General features: G+C 37.3%; 1 protein-coding gene across 1 annotated transcript in view; it reads left to right on the top strand.

Annotated features, from left to right (window-relative positions):
- DERA (deoxyribose-phosphate aldolase) overlaps window positions 1-16899 on the top strand; it is a 101393-nt gene extending 84494 nt beyond the window's left edge. Inside the window, exons 7-9 of the mRNA XM_012775829.3 lie at window positions 11685-11797; window positions 15774-15923; window positions 16212-16899. Coding sequence (XP_012631283.2) covers window positions 11685-11797; window positions 15774-15923; window positions 16212-16268 — 320 coding nt within the window. The 3' untranslated portion in view covers window positions 16269-16899. The remainder of the gene's footprint in view (window positions 1-11684; window positions 11798-15773; window positions 15924-16211) is intronic.
- Window positions 16900-17585: the final 686 nt, after the last annotated feature.

Here is a 17585-nt window from a genome sequence, read left to right as displayed (position 1 = left end):
ATTTTATATGGCCACAACTTTATTTTTATTGAGAGGAAGGCAACTGGAAGGAATGTGGTTATCATGAGCTAATCTTACCCTTGGGATATTAGAGATATTTTCTTTGTTTGTTTGTTTGTTTGTTTCTTTGTTTGTTTTTGAGACTGTCTTGCTTTGTTGCCAAGCTAGAGTGAGTGCTGTGGCATCAGCCTAGTTCACAGCAACCTCAAACTCCTGGGCTCAAACAATCCTACTGCCTCAGCCTCCTGAGTAGCTGGGACTACAGGCATGCGCCACCATGCCCGGCTAATTTTTTCTATATATATTAGTTGGCCAATTAATTTCTTTCTATTTATAGTAGAGACGGGGTCTCGCTCTTGCTCAGGCTGGTTTCGAACTCCTGACCTCGAGCAATCCTCCCGCCTCGGCCTCCCAGAGTGCTATGATTAGAGGCGTGAGCCACCGAGCCCGGCCTAGAGATATTTTCTGACCCTGAAATTGTGATTGCTTTCTGATTGCCATTATGCTTGAACATGCCTTATTGCTTAATTATGATGCTCTATTTCCTTGCTAACATGATGGACTGAACTGACAGAGAAGTATTTTGTAGTTCACTATTCAGATTGCAGGGAGCAGGAGTTTTTATATTTCTATTTTTCTTTCCTTCTTAGGCTTTTCTTTCTTTCTCTCTCTTTCCTCTTTTTTTTCACATGGGCAGCTATTATCCGTGGGTCATGTAAGCATGTCTTTGTGGAATAACTGTCTCCAGGCTGAGTATTAGCACCATGCTGATACCTCCACAGGGACTTTCTGCTTCCATCTTTATTCTGGCCAGTTCTTCAACCGTAACACTGGATCTTTATTATCTCGTCCCAAATCATTTTCAAACCTATATTGAGCAAAAGAATGCAATACTGAAGACTCTGTTTCAATTTGAGGCTTCATATTTTTGTACACTCTGTTTATTTTTTGTAAAAAAGTGTCCCACTGCAGATTGTAGGTATAAATTAGTGTCAGAATTACCATACAAAACTCTCTTGCTAACTTTAATCAGTAATTTCTTAGAGAGCGATAGAAAACATGGTGCTAATGAATAATGTGCTCAGAAGCTCTTATTATAGGATTGGCATGAATTCCACTTAATGACAAGCTTTCTCAAGCAGCAGTTGATTTTTAAATCCTATTTTTCATTAGTGAAGTATAAAATGTTAATAATACCTTCCATTGTGCTGTTCTTTTGTACCACAGTAGCATATATCTTCCATGTTCACCGAGACTCTTTTTAAGCGCTTACTGGTAACTTCCTGTATCATAAATAAGATTTGTTCAAGAAATAAAAATGCATGTTTTCCCATTGTTAGCTATATGTTTTTCTAATAATCACATTTGAAGCTTATTATGCAGTAATAGCCTTAAGATATTATTTTTTTTAAATGTGCTACTTTGGTCTTAATACTAGTTTTTAATCTCTTCTTGTTTCTATGAAGTCTGAATGAGATTTTCAAAATTGAATAATAATTTGATCCGTTAATCTTTTGAAGCTAGTAATTTTATTTTCCTCTCTGTGCAGTCTCTGAGGTTCGCAAATGAATAGAGCTTCATTACTGCAGTCTGCATTTAATAACCATTATCCATTATCTTGTAATTAAGACTCCCTGTAACGAATCATGAGGACAATGCAAAAATACATAGTACATTTCTTTAATGAACTGGAAAATGTTCATCTTGTTCTATTTAGTAATGAGTTGCTGAATAGTCATTAAATCCACTGGAGAATAGAGCTAGATGGATTTTGAAGACTGTCTTGAGTTTGTGGTTAATCTATTAGAATTAAAATTTCATCTTCTATTTTTATCAACAGCTGATTAGAAGTCATTCTGTTTGACCAAATTGATTAGAAGACCATATACAAGGGCAGCTGTTGTTTAATGAAAGTTTTTAATGAAACTGTACCATGGAGACTTGTAATTATAGGCCTTAGAAAAGCTTTGAGTTGCTTTAGACCACAAAAAAAGTATTGTGCTAGAGATTTCAAATTAGGAAAATTAAAAAACAATACAATTTAATATAATGCTATAAATTTATTATTAATTTTAATTTCAACTAATCACAGTTGAATATTAGTCTATTTAATGTGTTACTTTGACTTTTTCAGGCCTTTCATCTCCTAGTTTAGCCATTTCGTTCAAATTGTGGGCACTGATGAAAGAACATATGTATGGATAGCCGTTTTAATTTGAGATATTTTCTCATAAGGTTTTTTTTTCCCTCAAGCTGAGCCGAGGTAAGCTTGGTTAATGTTGGATTTACACGAGCTCTGAGAAGAGTCTGTAGTGCTCGGTGGTATTGGTAATTCGAAGTGTAGCATTTATTTCTCAAAGGTAATTTTGTTTTAGCAGAAGGGCAAGGGAAGCAATATTAAAATGAGAAGTGAAACAAAAGTGTGTGCCTACTTAGTCCCATTGGAAAATCCATTGTTCTTTTGACAGAAGTAAAGTACTAATGTACTTTCTAAACTATTTTGTGTAATTAAAGCTAGATCTTATTCCTGAATTTAAAGAAATAGCCAGTGCTTGCATGCCTGAACTCTTTTTAATCACTTGTATGATCTCTGACTCTCAATTGTCCTTCGTCAACACATCCAATTCAAAATTTAGCATCTTAAAACACTGATTTCATGTGATCAGACCTCATGTTGCCTAAAGCACAGAGCCCAAACAATGTTTACAGTTTCAAAAAGCTCTCTATAGTATTTTCCTAAAGGATATTTACAGTCACATGTTCTAAAAACACCACCTCTCCCCTCACGTCATCCCCAACACAGATTTCTTAGATGTATCTGTTCATTATTGTCTGGACATGCCTTATACTTTCTTCACTTTTGGTGTTTCTTGCAATGGTGGTGTTCCTCCATGTGATCTTTCATCTTTAAATTTTATCTCTCTTTTAAGGTCTGTAACAAATTCCACTGTTCCAAGAAGCCTTCCTGTATTAGTCTAGCTGAAGTGAATCTTTCTGAATCTTTCCAATTCTCGTTGATCATAATACTTACTTGGCATACACCTTAACCACATGTACATTCTTATTTGTACCCATACCCGATTTCTAAATAATAAAGGCTTGGCTTTATGTTTAAAGACTTCCAGTTTCAACTTTGATGTAAAAAGGCTGGCTGGAAGTTGGAACTCCTGTCCTTAGAGCAAGAAAAAGCTAAATAAACTGAAAACCAGTGACTTTTATTAGACCTATTAAATAACTGAGCTCCTGAGGCAAACTGCCACCTTCAAATCGAGAGAGAGATAGACAGGTGAATCCTGAGGGTCACAGCTGAGATCTGCTTATCTGGAGCTCCTAGAGCCAAAAACAAAACAAAACAAAACTAGTGGGAACACTTTACTGGTAATTTTGACAGATTACTGGAGGCTGAGAGTGCCCCCCCCCCACTTGCCCCACACCCTTTGGGGTTTTACCTCTGGGAACCCCACCAGGTTTTCACAGTGAAGAGCCAAGGAATTGTTCCTTCCTGGCTCTGGCAGATGAAGAGAAAGATAATCATTGTGAAGTGTTCCCAGAGTGTTCTCCAAAACAAAGCCTACTCTCCAGGGAAAAAGACTTTACCAGAGTCCTGTCCCACTTGGGAGAAGGGCATTTCCCCTCTAGTCTTCCTGTCTCACCAAAGTCGGGGAGAAAAGCTAAGAAATATTTGTGAAGGTTATGCCTAGGGACACAGGCCTAGTAAAAGACTAAGATTTAACCATAAGATTATAGACTACTTCTCCCTCATCTGTTACCACCATACCAATATGGCTGCCATATACTAATGGTGGGTTACAGACGCCAGAACTCAAAGACATAGACTCTCTCTGAGAAGGTATTTTAGGAAAGGCAAGAGTAAACTAGGGGGAAAAAGCAAGAGTACTATAGATATTTAAGGACTGTGGCACCTTTAGCTACAGCAAACATTAAACACAGCCTAACTCTCAGCCAGATTAACATAAAACCTCACATGCAGGGCCTGTTTATTTTAGTTCTCCTTACCCAACACATCATGTGTGGCTTTCAACAAAAAAATTCAATGGATGTTAAAAGGAAAGAAAACAACTATTAAAAAACAGTGTATATCCAGAAAACAAGAATCAGAACCAAATCAGATATGACATTGGTGTTGGAAATATGACAGAGAATTTAAAATAACTGATTAATATGTTAAATAGCTTTAATGGAAAAAGAGACTACTTGAAAAAAAAATGGTAGGTAATCACCAGAGAGATGGAAACTCTAAGAAAGAATCAAAAGGAAGTGCTAGAAGTCAAAAACACTGGAACAGAAATGAAGAATGCTTTTGATGGGCCCATTGGTAGACTGGATTCAGATGAGGAAAAACAAATTAGTCACCATGAAGATAGATAAATAGAAACTTCCTAAACTGAAATGTAAAGAGAAAACAAACAACCCCCAGAACATCCACAAACTCTGGGACAATTTCAAAAGGGGTAACACATTTATTATTAGAATACTAGACGAAGAAGAGAGAGAAATAGAACAGACAACATATTTGAATTGCCAAGAACTTTCCAAAATTGACACCAAACCACAGATCCAGGAAGATCAGAGAACACCAAGTAGGATAAATATATTAAACTCCTGCACCTAGACATATCAGATTCAAATTAAAGAAAACCAAAGACCAGCAGTCCTCAAACTTTTTAAACAGGGTACCAGTTCACTGTCCCTCAGACCATTGGAGGGCCAGACTATAGTTTTAAAAAAAAAAAACTATGAACAAATTCCTATGCACACTGTACATATCTTATTTTGAAGTAAAAAAACAAACGGGCAAAAACACTCGCATGTGGCCCACAGGCTGTAGTTTGAGGATGCCTGCCAAAGACAAATAGAAAATCTTGGAAAAAGCCAGAGACATAAAACACCTTACCTATAGAAGAAAAAGAAAATTACCATGGACTTCTCATCAGAAACCATGTTAGCAAGAAATGACTGGAGTGAAATACTTACGTTTTTAAGGAAAAAAACCAACAACCTAGAATTATATATCCAGCAAAATTGTCCTTCAGAATTGAAAAACTAAGGGACTTCATTGCCAGCAAAGCTGCCCCGTAAGAAATGTTAAAAGAAAATGAGGTAGATCAGAAGCTTTGATCTACATTGAAAACGGAAGAGCTTCGGAGAAGGAATAAATGAAGAGTAACAATAACTTATTTTTCTTTCTTAATTGATTTTAAAGATAACCAGTTTAAAGTAATAATATAACAATTTATTAAGTGAGTAGATCATGTAGATAAGTGAAATGAATGATAACAATGTTATAAGGGACAGGAGAAAGGAATTAGGATACTTTTTTAAAAGGTAACTGCAGTACCTGGTAGTGGTATAGTGTTATTTGAAGGTGGACTTAGGTTAGTTAAAATTACATGTTGAAAACTCTAGGGCAATCACTAAAAAATGTATAAAGGAAGTATAATTGAGATGATGAGAAGAGATAAAATGGAATCATGTAAAATGCTCAGTTAAAGCCAGAGAGGGCAGAAAAAGAGGTGTAACCACTAACAAAAAAATTCGACAAATAGAAAAGTTATAAAACTTCTGGACGTTAATCTAACTAAATCAATAATCACTTTAAATGTAATAGTCTAAATACACCAATTAAATGAGAGAGATTATTCTATAAGAAACTCACTGTAAATATAAAGACTCAGAAGGTTAAAAGTAAAGGGTTAGAAGGATACACCATGCTAACAGTAATCAAAATAAACCAGGAGTAGCTGTATTAATTTCACACAAAACAGAATTCAGAAAAAAAGAACATTGTCTGGGATAAAAAAGGATAATACATAAGGATAAAGAGGTCATTTAACATGATCAAATTGACATTTGTAGAATACTCCATCCAACAACAGCAGAATACATATTCAGGTTCACATGGAACATTAACCAAGATAGGCCACATGCTGACTCATAAACAAATTTAAAAGAATAGAAATCATACAAAGTATATTCTCAGACCACAATGGAATTAAATTATAAATCAATAGCAGGAAGATCCTCAAATGTTTGGAAATTAAACAACACACTTTAAAACACATGGCTCAAAGAAGTGTCAAGAGAAATTTAAAAAATATTTTGAATTAAATGAGAATAAAAGTATACAATATCAAAATTTGAAGGATGCTGCAAAAGCAGTACTTAGAGGGAGATGTTTAGCATTAGATGCATATATTAGGAAAGAATCATCTAAAACCAATAATGAAAGCTTTCACTTTATAAAAATAGAAAAAGAAGAGCAATTTAAGCCTAAAGCAAGCAGAAAAAAAGAAATAGAAATTAGAACAGAAATCAGTGAAATTGAAAACAAAAAAAAATAGAGAAAAAATTTCTTAAAACTCTAAAAGCTGCTTCTTTGAAAAGATTAATACAGTTGATAAACCTCTAGCTATGCTAACTAGGAATAAGAGAGAAGACACAAATCACCCATATCAGAAATGAAAGAAAGGCTATCTACCATTCCCATGGATATTAAAAGAATAATAATATATGAACAACTCCTTGCCCACAAGTTTGATAAATGAAAAATGGATCTATTCCTTGAAAGACATAAACAGCCAAAACTGAAAAAAGAGAAATAGGCTGAATAGGCCTGTATCTATTAGAGAAATTATTTTAAGTTTAATTTTCTTTATTTTATAATGTTAATATATTTTTACAAATCATGTAAATGTACTATACATTTATGTAAATGTTTTATAAAATATTTTAATTTTGAAGTATAAAGTACTTTTATTCTTTATTTAATATTTGAATAAATAATTAAAAATAATTATAACCTTCCAAAAGAAATCATCAACTTTAGATGGTTTCATTGATGAATTCCACCAAACATTCAAGGAAGAACTAATACCAATTCTCCACAGTCTCTCCCAGAAAATAGGAGAGAGAATGCTCATTTTATGAGACCACCATTACTCTAATCCCAAAGTCAGATAAAGACACCACAAAAAAGAAAACTTACAGACCAATATTTTTCACGAACATAGACCAAAAGTCCTTAACAAAATGTTAGCAAGATGAGTTCAGCAATGTATAAAAAGAATTATGTGCCACAACCAAAATCCATTCATAATAAAGACTCTTAGCAAACTAGGAATAGAGGGAAATGTCCTCAACTTAATAAAGAACATCTGCAAACAAACTTCAGCTAACATATTTAATGTGAAAAAATGGATACTTTTCTCCTGAAATCCCTCTAAGAACAAGGCAAAGTTGTCCTCCCATAACCCCAGTCCAATCATGAGAAAAACATTTGAAAAATCCCGGTTGAGGGCCATACAAAATACCTGACCAGTATTTTAAAATTGTCAGAGTCATTAAAATAAGGAAAATCTGGGAAACTGCCACAGAGAAGAGGAATCTATAGAGACATAACAAATGTAATATCCTCGATGGCACTGAATACTGAATAAAACTAAAGAAATCTAAATAAAGTATGGACATTGGTTAATAATAACATATCAGCATGGGTTCCCTAATTGTAACAAATGTGCCATACTTATATAAGATGGCAATAATAGAGAAAACTGGGTCTGGGGTATATGGAAACGGTATTATGTCTGTAATTTTTCTATAAACCTAAATCTGTTCTAAAATTAAAATTTTATTTAAAAATCAATCAATCAATCAGTATTTTGTTCTAAGCCACCTGCTACCTGCCCAGTGTTGTTACTGGGACTGGAATGAAATGCAAAATTGTTTTCCCTTCCTCGTTAGTTAAAGGTGGAAAATACCGTGGTTTGTTTTTTCTCAATAGCTATGCCCATCCATCCATCCATCTATCAAAAACAATTTGTTGAGTTTGTCATGCTCTGGAGATAATGAAGTGTATAAGAAAGAAATAGCACCTGCCCCTAAACGTGCTTACAATACAGTCAAGAAAGGGGGACAGGCCGGGCGCGGTGGCTCACGCCTGTAATCCTAGCACTCTGGGAGGCCGAGGCGGGCGGATTGCTTGAGGTCAGGAGTTGAAAATTAGCCTGAGCAAGACCAACCCCGTCTCTACTATAAATAGAAAGAAATTAATTGGCCAAGTAATACATATAGAAAAAATTATCCGGGCATGGTGGTGCATACCTGTAGTCCCAGCTACTCGGGAGGCTGAGGCAGCAGGATTGTTTGAGCCCAGGAGTTTGAGGTTGCTGTGAGCTAGGCTGACGCCAGGGCACTCACTGTAGCCTAGGACATAAACTGAGACTCCCCCAAAAAAAAAAGGGGGGTGGGGGGGAGACAGACAAGAAAACAAATAATGTGTGGGCCACTGTTGCTACCGTGGTAGGTGTTCTGCTGTGCTCCTTGAAATACATTAGGAAGAGAGCCCCCATCCCTTACCCTGTCTCCAAACTTTTCCAAAGGAAGAGTGGCTCTTTTGATTGACTTTAGATGGTGTGATTTTTAAGTGACCATGCCTTTTTTTGTTGATCTCCAAATGTGGCCTTGTTCAATCTGTCTTAATCATCTTCTCTTTCAAGATGCTTAGAAGAATTTAAATGATATCCAGTATCCTATCCAAAAGCCTTCTATTGAATCAGATGTTGTGACATATTAGGAAAACACAGCATGGTCTCATGAATTCTTTTGGGATGTTTCCTTCACATTCTTACATCTGTAATGGAGGTTTTAATTTCTTTTCTTTGTCTCATTTCTGATGTTGCAGGCACCAGGCATCAGTTCTATAGTCCATTCATTCATTTATTAATGAACATAGCATATGCCTACTTCAAGGCCTTTGCACGTTCTGTTTTCCTGCTTGGAATGCTTTTCCCCCAGATTCCCTTAATTCAATCTCTGTTTGAGTTCACTAATCAGGGATGCTGTTATGATGGTTCTTTAAATATAGCTACCTTCCCCAGCTCCATCACTCTCTGTCTCATTACACTTTTTTTTTTTTTTTTTTTTGAGACAGAGTCTCGCTTTGCCCAGGCTAGAGTGAGTGCCGTGGCGTCAGCCTAGCTCACAGCAACCTCAAACTCCTGGGCTCGAGTGATCCTTCTGCCTCAGCCTCCCGGGTAGCTGGGACTACAGGCATGCGCCACCATGCCCGGCTAATTTTTTTTTTTTTTATATATATATCAGTTGGCCAATTAATTTCTTTCTATTTATAGTAGAGACGGGGTCTCGCTCTTGCTCAGGCTGGTTTTGAACTCCTGACCTTGAGCAATCCGCCCGCCTCAGCCTCCCAAGAGCTAGGATTACAGGCGTGAGCCACAGCGCCCGGCCTCATTACACTTTTTTATTATTCTTCACAGCACTTATCTCCACTTGACAGTTATTCTATTAATATATTTATTTGTTAATTGTCTTTCTCTTTTAGGACATCTCACAAGGGCAGGAACTTTTTGTTGATTGTTCTATTCTCAGCACCTAGAGCAGAGTCTGGCACATAGTAAACACTCAGTAAATATTTGTTCAATGTCCATGGCAGGCACATCTCCATTTCCCCCTGTAGGCTTATAGACCCGGAGAAAAGAAGGCTTCCGGTGACCTGCTCTGATTTATCAAGAGTTTTGCAGTCCTACCTAGGTCCTTGATTCATTTATTATATATTTGTATAATACTTGGCAGTTTTCAAAGTGCTTTCATATAGATGGTCTCTTTTGATGCCTTGTATAAAACTATGAAGCAAGTAGGAAATTTTTAGACCTATTTTTACAAATGAGGAAGGTAAGGAGATGGAATTTGTAACATAACGGTCAGAGCCAGAGAGAGAAACCAGATCTCCTGACTTCCAGCTCATCAGATGGTTACCCAGGGATTGTATTTCATCTCCACCTACACCTAGAGTATATGGTTTTGAGGGCAAGGGCTTGAATTACTCATTTTTATATTTTCTACATGCCTTATACACAGCGTACTTAATAAAGCTGTGTCTCTTTGGGCCTTTCTATCCATACGGTATTTGTGGAAGTATCTTTTCCAACTGAAACTAGAGGGGAAAGCTTTGGCTACTTCTTTCTTCAACTTCTGTCTTCCACTTCTTTGATGGACCCTGGAATGATCTCCGAGATTAGTTTTAGTTATGATTCCACACATTTGGTGGGATAGGGCTGTGAATTAGCACACGAGTCATCTGGGAACCTTGTTTATGTTAGATTCTAATTCAGTTGTTCTTTTGTAGGACCTGTAAGTCTGTGTTTTTGCAATTTTTTTTTTACGAGACAGGATCTCACTGTGGTGCCCGGGCTGCAGTGCAGTGGCATGATCATAGGTCACTGTAGCCTCCAGCTCCCAGGCTCAAGTGATCTTCCTGTCTCAGCTTCCTGAGCAGCTGAGATTACAGGCACACACCACCATGGCTGGCTAATTTGTTTTTTGTAGAGATGAGGTCTCATTGCATTGTCCAGGCTGGTCTCAAATTCCTGGCCTCAAGTGATCCTCCTGCCTTAGCCTCCCAAAGTGCTGCGGTTATAGACATGAGCCACTGTGCCTGGCCAAATTTGCATTTTTAACAAGCTCCCCATGCTGCTTGTGCATGGTCCACACTTTGAGTATGTGAAGACTAGTTACCCAGGTAAAAGATGGACTCTCTATTTGGCTACCTGACTGTGATCCTAGGTACGTTTCTTGGAGACACTTTGGTTAAAATTCTGCCTCCCCCACTTACCACGTGACCTCAAGCAAGTTACTTAACTTTTCTGTGTGTCAACTCCCTCTTTAAAAATGGAGATCATTAAACTAGAACTAACTGATGAGCACACATGCACAGAGGAATGTAAAACTTAGTGGAGATCAAGCAGGGGAGAGAGGGTGAAGGGGAGGTATAAAGAAACCTACCCAATGGGAACAATGAACACTGTTTGAGTGATAGACACACAGCTGTGACTCAAACATTACAAAACTATCCATGTAACCAAAAACATTTGTACCCCTTAATAGTTTGAAATTAAAAAATGGAGATCATATTAGTATTTAACTCATACAGTTCTTGTAAGGATTGGCTGAGTTAATACTTGTAAAGCACCTAGATTTATATTGCATAGCACTCAGTGAATCTTAACTATTATTATCATTTCTTTGTCTCTTTGTGCTCTTCTGTTAAACTACATTAACAGATTTAAGATACATTTGAGGGAAGGAAGTTTAAAGTATTTGCAAGGTATGAAATAGCATAGTGTCTTTCATGAAAATCCTAATCTTGTTGAAAGACATAGTGCTTTCATTAATGAACAATGCAATAGAAATCAGCTAATGGTGATTCTTCTTGTTTTGTCACAACTATACTTTGTACTTTTTATCAAGCATGAGCAAATGAGGGGAAAATGAGTAGGTAGTTGTGTAGTAAAAGTGTCATGATGTATGATATTAAGCATCGAGCATAAAATTGTTTTTATTCGTCTCAGTTATATATAAACCAACCTGATTTTAATTGGAAGTGTGGAAATTTGGAGGCAAGATTACCAGAGGTCAGTGAGAATAATATATTTGGTGCCTGGTATAATTCATCTGATAGTAAGGGGAGGAAAAGTGTGGACAGAATTATTTTAAAGAGAGATTTGGGTTCTAGTTTTTCAAATAATTAATGAAAAATAAAGTTGTTTTCCTCAGGAAAAAAAATGTATACAACTCATTTCTACCACTGACTCAAAAGTGTAAAAAATAAATTTTTAATTAACATGGAGTTCTTCTTTCTTTTGTTTTAGGATCAGATTTTATTAAGACTTCTACCGGAAAAGAAACAGTAAATGCCACCTTCCCGGTAGCTATAGTAATGCTGCGGGCCATTAGAGATTTCTTCTGGAAAACTGGAAACAAGGTATATTATTGCCAGCAAATCTTTCTTCAGAGTAAAGATAATGTTATTTATAATACTAGTTACAGCCACGATAACTGTCTTTATACGCAGAAGGTGTGAATGCATTACCTTTATTAAGATAAATGTTTAATTTGCTTTTCATTATAAAAGAACACATTCATGGAGAAAAATGTGCGATTAGCAGGAAGTGAGTGTGAGTGTGGGGGTGAGTATGTGTGATCAAGATGTAAACTCACTTTATGTCCTTTTATTAACCGAAGACAATTTTATCACTGACAAGAGATTCCTAAATGGGTTCTTTAACGAACTAATTTTGCTGTAACACAGAGGCTTTCTGGCTAGGCGTTGGCCAGTGAAAACAGGTTAATGCAGAAATTAAACTTCCTTGAGGAATGGAAAGAATTGCAGAGTAACATTTATTGAATGATAAGCTGTGGTGGCGATATGAAAAGTATGCAATATAATGGGAAATAATCTTTTCCTGTCATTATTGAAGGACACACATAAATTGGTTTTTCTGTTGGGAAACCCCCGGTCCAGAAAAACTTATTACTTTTAATAATATGAGGTGAAGAGAAAATTCTCGAGGAGATGAACTTATTAAACAAAATAATGAAATGCTGTGAAACAGCAGGGAAAAGGTAGCTAGACGTTATATAGCCCTTGAATTAAATATCCATTTTTGCGTTTTATGGCAGTTGGATGTGCTCTTTGGAAGACTGTTAAGCTGAGGAGGGTATATGCTAGCTTTTGTCAGCTTTTTGAAAAATAATGCATATTTTTTGAAACATATGAAGTTAAAAGGAAAAAATGCGTACGAGGTGCTTTTTTAAAAAATGAGTTTGGATTTTCCTTTTCACTTCAAGTTGCTTGTTTAGCTGCAAATTATCTCAAAGGATTTTTTTTTTTTTAACATCATTAGTGAGAAAAGTAGTGCAGGTATGTGTGTGTTTAATGGGGCTTTCCCTTCCTGAGGGGCATCTTTTAAAACCCCTCTCTTGATTTCTGCCAAATAGATACCCAAAAAGAACCTTTAATCCCTTGCCAAGTGGGTGTGATGACTTTATATGTGACTGTAGCTTCAGTTTATTTTGGATTGTCCTTTTGGGAATGTCCTGGTTTATGAGAGGAAACAAACTCCGTCCAGAATTTTCTTCCTCAGAATAACTTCACATCTTAAGTACAAATAGGATAAGTGTCCACTGTGACCTACATATGAAAAGTGACCCAACTTGAGTAAGCTTTACTTGATAGCCTTTCTACAATAATCCAAATAAGTTTTTTTTTAAAAAAAAAAAAAATTTTTTTTTAGGTAAAACTATAAAAATGAGAAATCTATCTTTGGTCCTCAGTGGAGACTCTCACCATTCACCAGTCCATGGTTCTCACCCTCAGCCAAAGAACATCAAATTCAGATGTGAAGTTTTCTGTACTTACAGATGCCTGGGCCCCGTGCCTGGAGTTCTGGGACTGGGGTTCGCCTTCAGGCACCTGTGTTTCATAAGCTCCATTGTCAGGGTTCATACTCACCATTAGGGACCCACTCTGTTTTGTTCTAAACATTTATTGAGTAGTTAACCAGGTGCCATGTTAACCTATGTTAAATGCTAGGAATACAAAAATGAGCAAGTCCCTTCCCAGGAGAGCTCCTAAGATGACAAGCAAATAATTCAAATGAAAGTTTAAAGTGGTCAATGTTCCAGATCAGAGTACAGGGGAGGGGACATTTTGCTGTCTTTCAGTTCTTTCTTTTCAATTGTGTTGATTCTTTCCTCAGCTAATAAAGTCCATCATAGTCTTATTAAGAAAAAGACAGGTACAAGTGAAATCATATTCATTTAATCATGTGTGATTTCAAACAAGGAGGATCCATGTATGTATCTGCAAATTAGGTACAGCCTTTTGGGTTGTTGACAAGTTGCCTGGACAGCCCTTAGATTGTAAAGGTTTCTACATCATTGATTTAAGGATGGTTTAAAATGTGCCTTCTAGATCATGATTAGTGTCACTCCTGAGAAGCAGAGATTTAATATTTCATGACTGATTTCATTGCAGATTTATGTTTTCCATATTCTCTCTCTTTAAAAAAAAAAAAGAAGGATATACTTATGTTAGAACCTCTCTTTGGAAACATTGCCAGACAGACTTACTGACACCAGCGGAACTATACAGAAAATCTATATGAAGCACTACCCAATTGATAGAAATGCTCCTATGATTAAACATGTAAACTAATATCAGCTAATTGATTGGGGGTTTTTTGTTTTTGTTTGGCTTTTTTTCAACAACTGACCTCATCCTACTTATTCCTCCCCACGCCTGATAGAGTCATAGCTTGGACTCCAGGTTAGGAGTAGATGTGGTTAGAATCCCTGCACTGCTACTGCTTAGCTGTGTGACATTGTGTGATTGAGACAGGGAAACCAGTTAGGAAACTTTTACTGATATTCCGTCTGAGACTTGATAAGGATCTAAACTGACATAGAAGTGACAGTAGTAGGCCGGGCAGGGTGGCTCACACCTGTTATCCCAGCACTTTGGGAAGCTGAGGCTGGGGTATTGCTTGGGGCCAGGAATTCAAGACAAGCCTGAGCAAGAGCAAGCCTCATCTCTACAAAAAATAGAAAAATTAGCCATGTGTGCTGCTGTGTACCTGTAGACCAGCTACTCTGGGAGGCTGAGGCAGGAGGATTGCTTGAGCCCAGGATTTTCTGGTTGCAGTGAGCTATGATGACACCACAGCATTCTAGCCTGGGAGATAGAGCAAGATCCTGTCTCAAAAAAAAAAAAAAATAGCATAGAGAGGAAAGTGTGCATATGAGAGGCACAGAAGTTAAAGAGGTGGGACTGACAAGATGTGACTATTGAGTGGCTGCTGCATGGCCAGGGAATGGCAGAGTTCAGGTTAACTATGAGGTTTCCCACTTGGGTTGACAATAGGACCACTCATTTGTCATCTCCCTTCTCTAGTGTTCTGATAGCAAGCACCTCCTGCTGGTGCAACAGATCAAAAGAGTGGCTCTGAGTGATAAAATGAGAGAGCTTTAGTATGTGGGTTCTGGCGTGTTGTTTTGACCGCTCCCATCTGTAGATTCTCTACTAGATCGTCAAGTTCCTGAAACTTGCAAATCTAGATAAATCAGGGTTTTACTGTATATGGAACATATCTTTCCTTTCCTAATAGATCCAGGGACACTATTTATAAACATCAGATATTGGCTGAATTACTATCCTTACATAACTGGTCTGACTGCTTTATAGCACTCTGTGCCTACAACTTAAGAAAAAAAGTCCCTGCAGTTGATTAAAACAACTGTCAACTCTCCTTGCTGGATTGCTGCCAGTTTGGCTAAGGTGACCTATGGCCTCACTGATTCTGTCCTCTTATCTTAAATACACGTATACTCTTAATGTCTTTTGAACCTCAAGATAAAGGCTGAAAGGTGACCATGCAGGCTTACTTGTAGAAATATATATAGAATGAATGGGCTTTTGTGATTTCTTTTCCCATTTATTCCAGGTTCAAAGCGACAGTCTAGAATTCAGGCGTCCTCAAACTACGGGCCCGCAGGCCACATGCGGGTGTTTTTGCCCGTATCAAAATAAGATATGTGCAGTGTGCATAGGAATTTGTTCATAGTTTCTTTTAAACTATAGTCCGGCCCTCCAACGGTCTGAGGGACAGTGAACTGGCCCCCTGTTTAAAAAGTTCGAGGACCCCTGGTCTAGATGGCTGAGGGTTATGACTTTCCAATAAGTGAGATGTTAATGAGGGCTATTCTTCCAAAAATCTCTCGGAAAAAGTTATTTTGCGGCCTGAAGGTGTGTGAGTCACTGATCTAAGTTCTTTCGTTTGATGAAGTGAGACAGGTGTTTAAAAAAGAGAACCAAGACTCTGTATAAACACAGTACCGTTTCTTTAAAGCAACCTAATAACAATAAAGATCGTGGTTCTCTTCTGTCCCTTCCCTTCTAGATCGGCTTTAAGCCAGCGGGCGGCATCCGCAGCGCGAAGGATTCCCTTGCGTGGCTGTCTCTCGTCAAGGAGGAGCTCGGGGATGAGTGGCTGAAGCCAGAGCTCTTCCGAATTGGTGCCAGCACGCTGCTTTCCGACATTGAGAGGCAGGTGAGGAATAATCCGTTTCTTTGGGATAAATCGACAAGTGTTTCTGAGAAAGAAATGGAAAAGTCCAGTTGAGGCCTAGAGAGGAAAACTCATCTGACTGACCTCATTCTACCTCCTTCTCGCCCTCCGCCTTCTTCCAAGCAGGCCGCCACTGCTGAAGCACAGTACCAGTGAGGCTTTTGAATGAAATGGTCATTACAGTTATTAGCTATTATGTGACAGTGTAAATATTAACTGACATGTGTAATTATAGAATCATTATTAACTGACCTCTGATTTTTCTCACAGATTTACCACCACGTGACTGGAAGATACGCGGCTTACCATGATCTTCCAATGTCTTAAATTAGCAGCCAGCTCCAGAAAAGTTCTCTACAACAGCGCTGAAAGATTATTTTTCTACATGATTGCCAAGAGTATTTAATTAAAAAATGGGGGAATAGATGACTGACATTTTTTTTTCCCCTCAAAATTTCCATTGAACTTAAAGAATGAAAGAAAAAATAAACCAAACTATCCATGTGTGCTACTCATTTCAGGCACATCTAAAATGGTTTGAATTTTGAGATCTGAACTATTCACACTGTGAAGGCTTTCTCCTAAAAACTGAGCAAAATGTTAATGGCAGCTTTGACAACATCAAATTCTAAGGGGGGGAAAAATGTTAGCCTGCCCAAGAAGCATGGCCTAGCAAAAGAAAATGCAACATCCCTGACCTGCTGCTATAACGATTTCAGGGGTCACTGATTCAGCACTAATTTCCCACCATGAAAATCCATCTTTAATTTTTGCAATGGATGTGCTCTTTCGTTAACTGTTTTGCTAATGAAATTTCTGACTTTTTAGATGAAACTTTGAATATCATTGGAATTTTAAAAATAAAAAAGTCCTTGTTTATTAAAAAAACACTTTACATTGTAACAATGCATATTGGGAAATTAATCCATTAAACATAAAAAGAGGTTTTTGTCAATGACTTTCTGTGTCTCTGTAGTAGATTCCTTGGGTATGCATCTCAAATAAAGAATCTCTGTACATTATTAATGAATGCAACTAATGTATATATTCTGAAACTCACGATTTTCTGGTATGGTGAATAGGGGGAAAATGGCAGACACTAACAGCACTTACTGTGTGCTAAGCTCTTTACATATATCAATTTATTTAATCTTTATTTAATCTCTATAATAGCAAGGTAAGCATAGTAAGGTTTTTAATCTTTACAATAGTAAATACTGATGTTATCATCCTTTTAAATAGATGAATAATTGAGGAATAGAGAATTTAAGCAACTTGCCAAAGGTTGCTCAAAATTAGCAGAGTCAGGGCCAGGCACAGTGGCTCATGCCTGTAATCCTAGCACTCTGGGAGGCTGAGGTGGGCGGATTGCTCGAGGTCAGGAGTTCGAAACCAGCCTGAGCGAGAGCAAGACCTCATCTCTAATATAAATAGAAAGAAATTAATTGGGCAACTAATATATACAGAAAAAATTAGCTGGGCATGGTAGCATATGCCTGTAGTCCCAGCCACTCGGGAGACTGAGGCAGTAGGATTGCTTGAGCCCAGGAGTTTGAGGTTGAGGTTGCTGAGTTTGTGTTACTAGGCTGACGCCACAGCACTCACTCTAGCCTGGGCAACAAAGCGACACTCTGTCTCAAAAAA

The sequence above is a fragment of the Microcebus murinus genome, chromosome 10 (assembly GCF_040939455.1).
Source record: "Microcebus murinus isolate Inina chromosome 10, M.murinus_Inina_mat1.0, whole genome shotgun sequence".
Classification (NCBI taxonomy): Eukaryota; Metazoa; Chordata; class Mammalia; order Primates; family Cheirogaleidae; genus Microcebus; species Microcebus murinus.
This window is presented reverse-complemented; position numbering and strand designations above follow the sequence as displayed.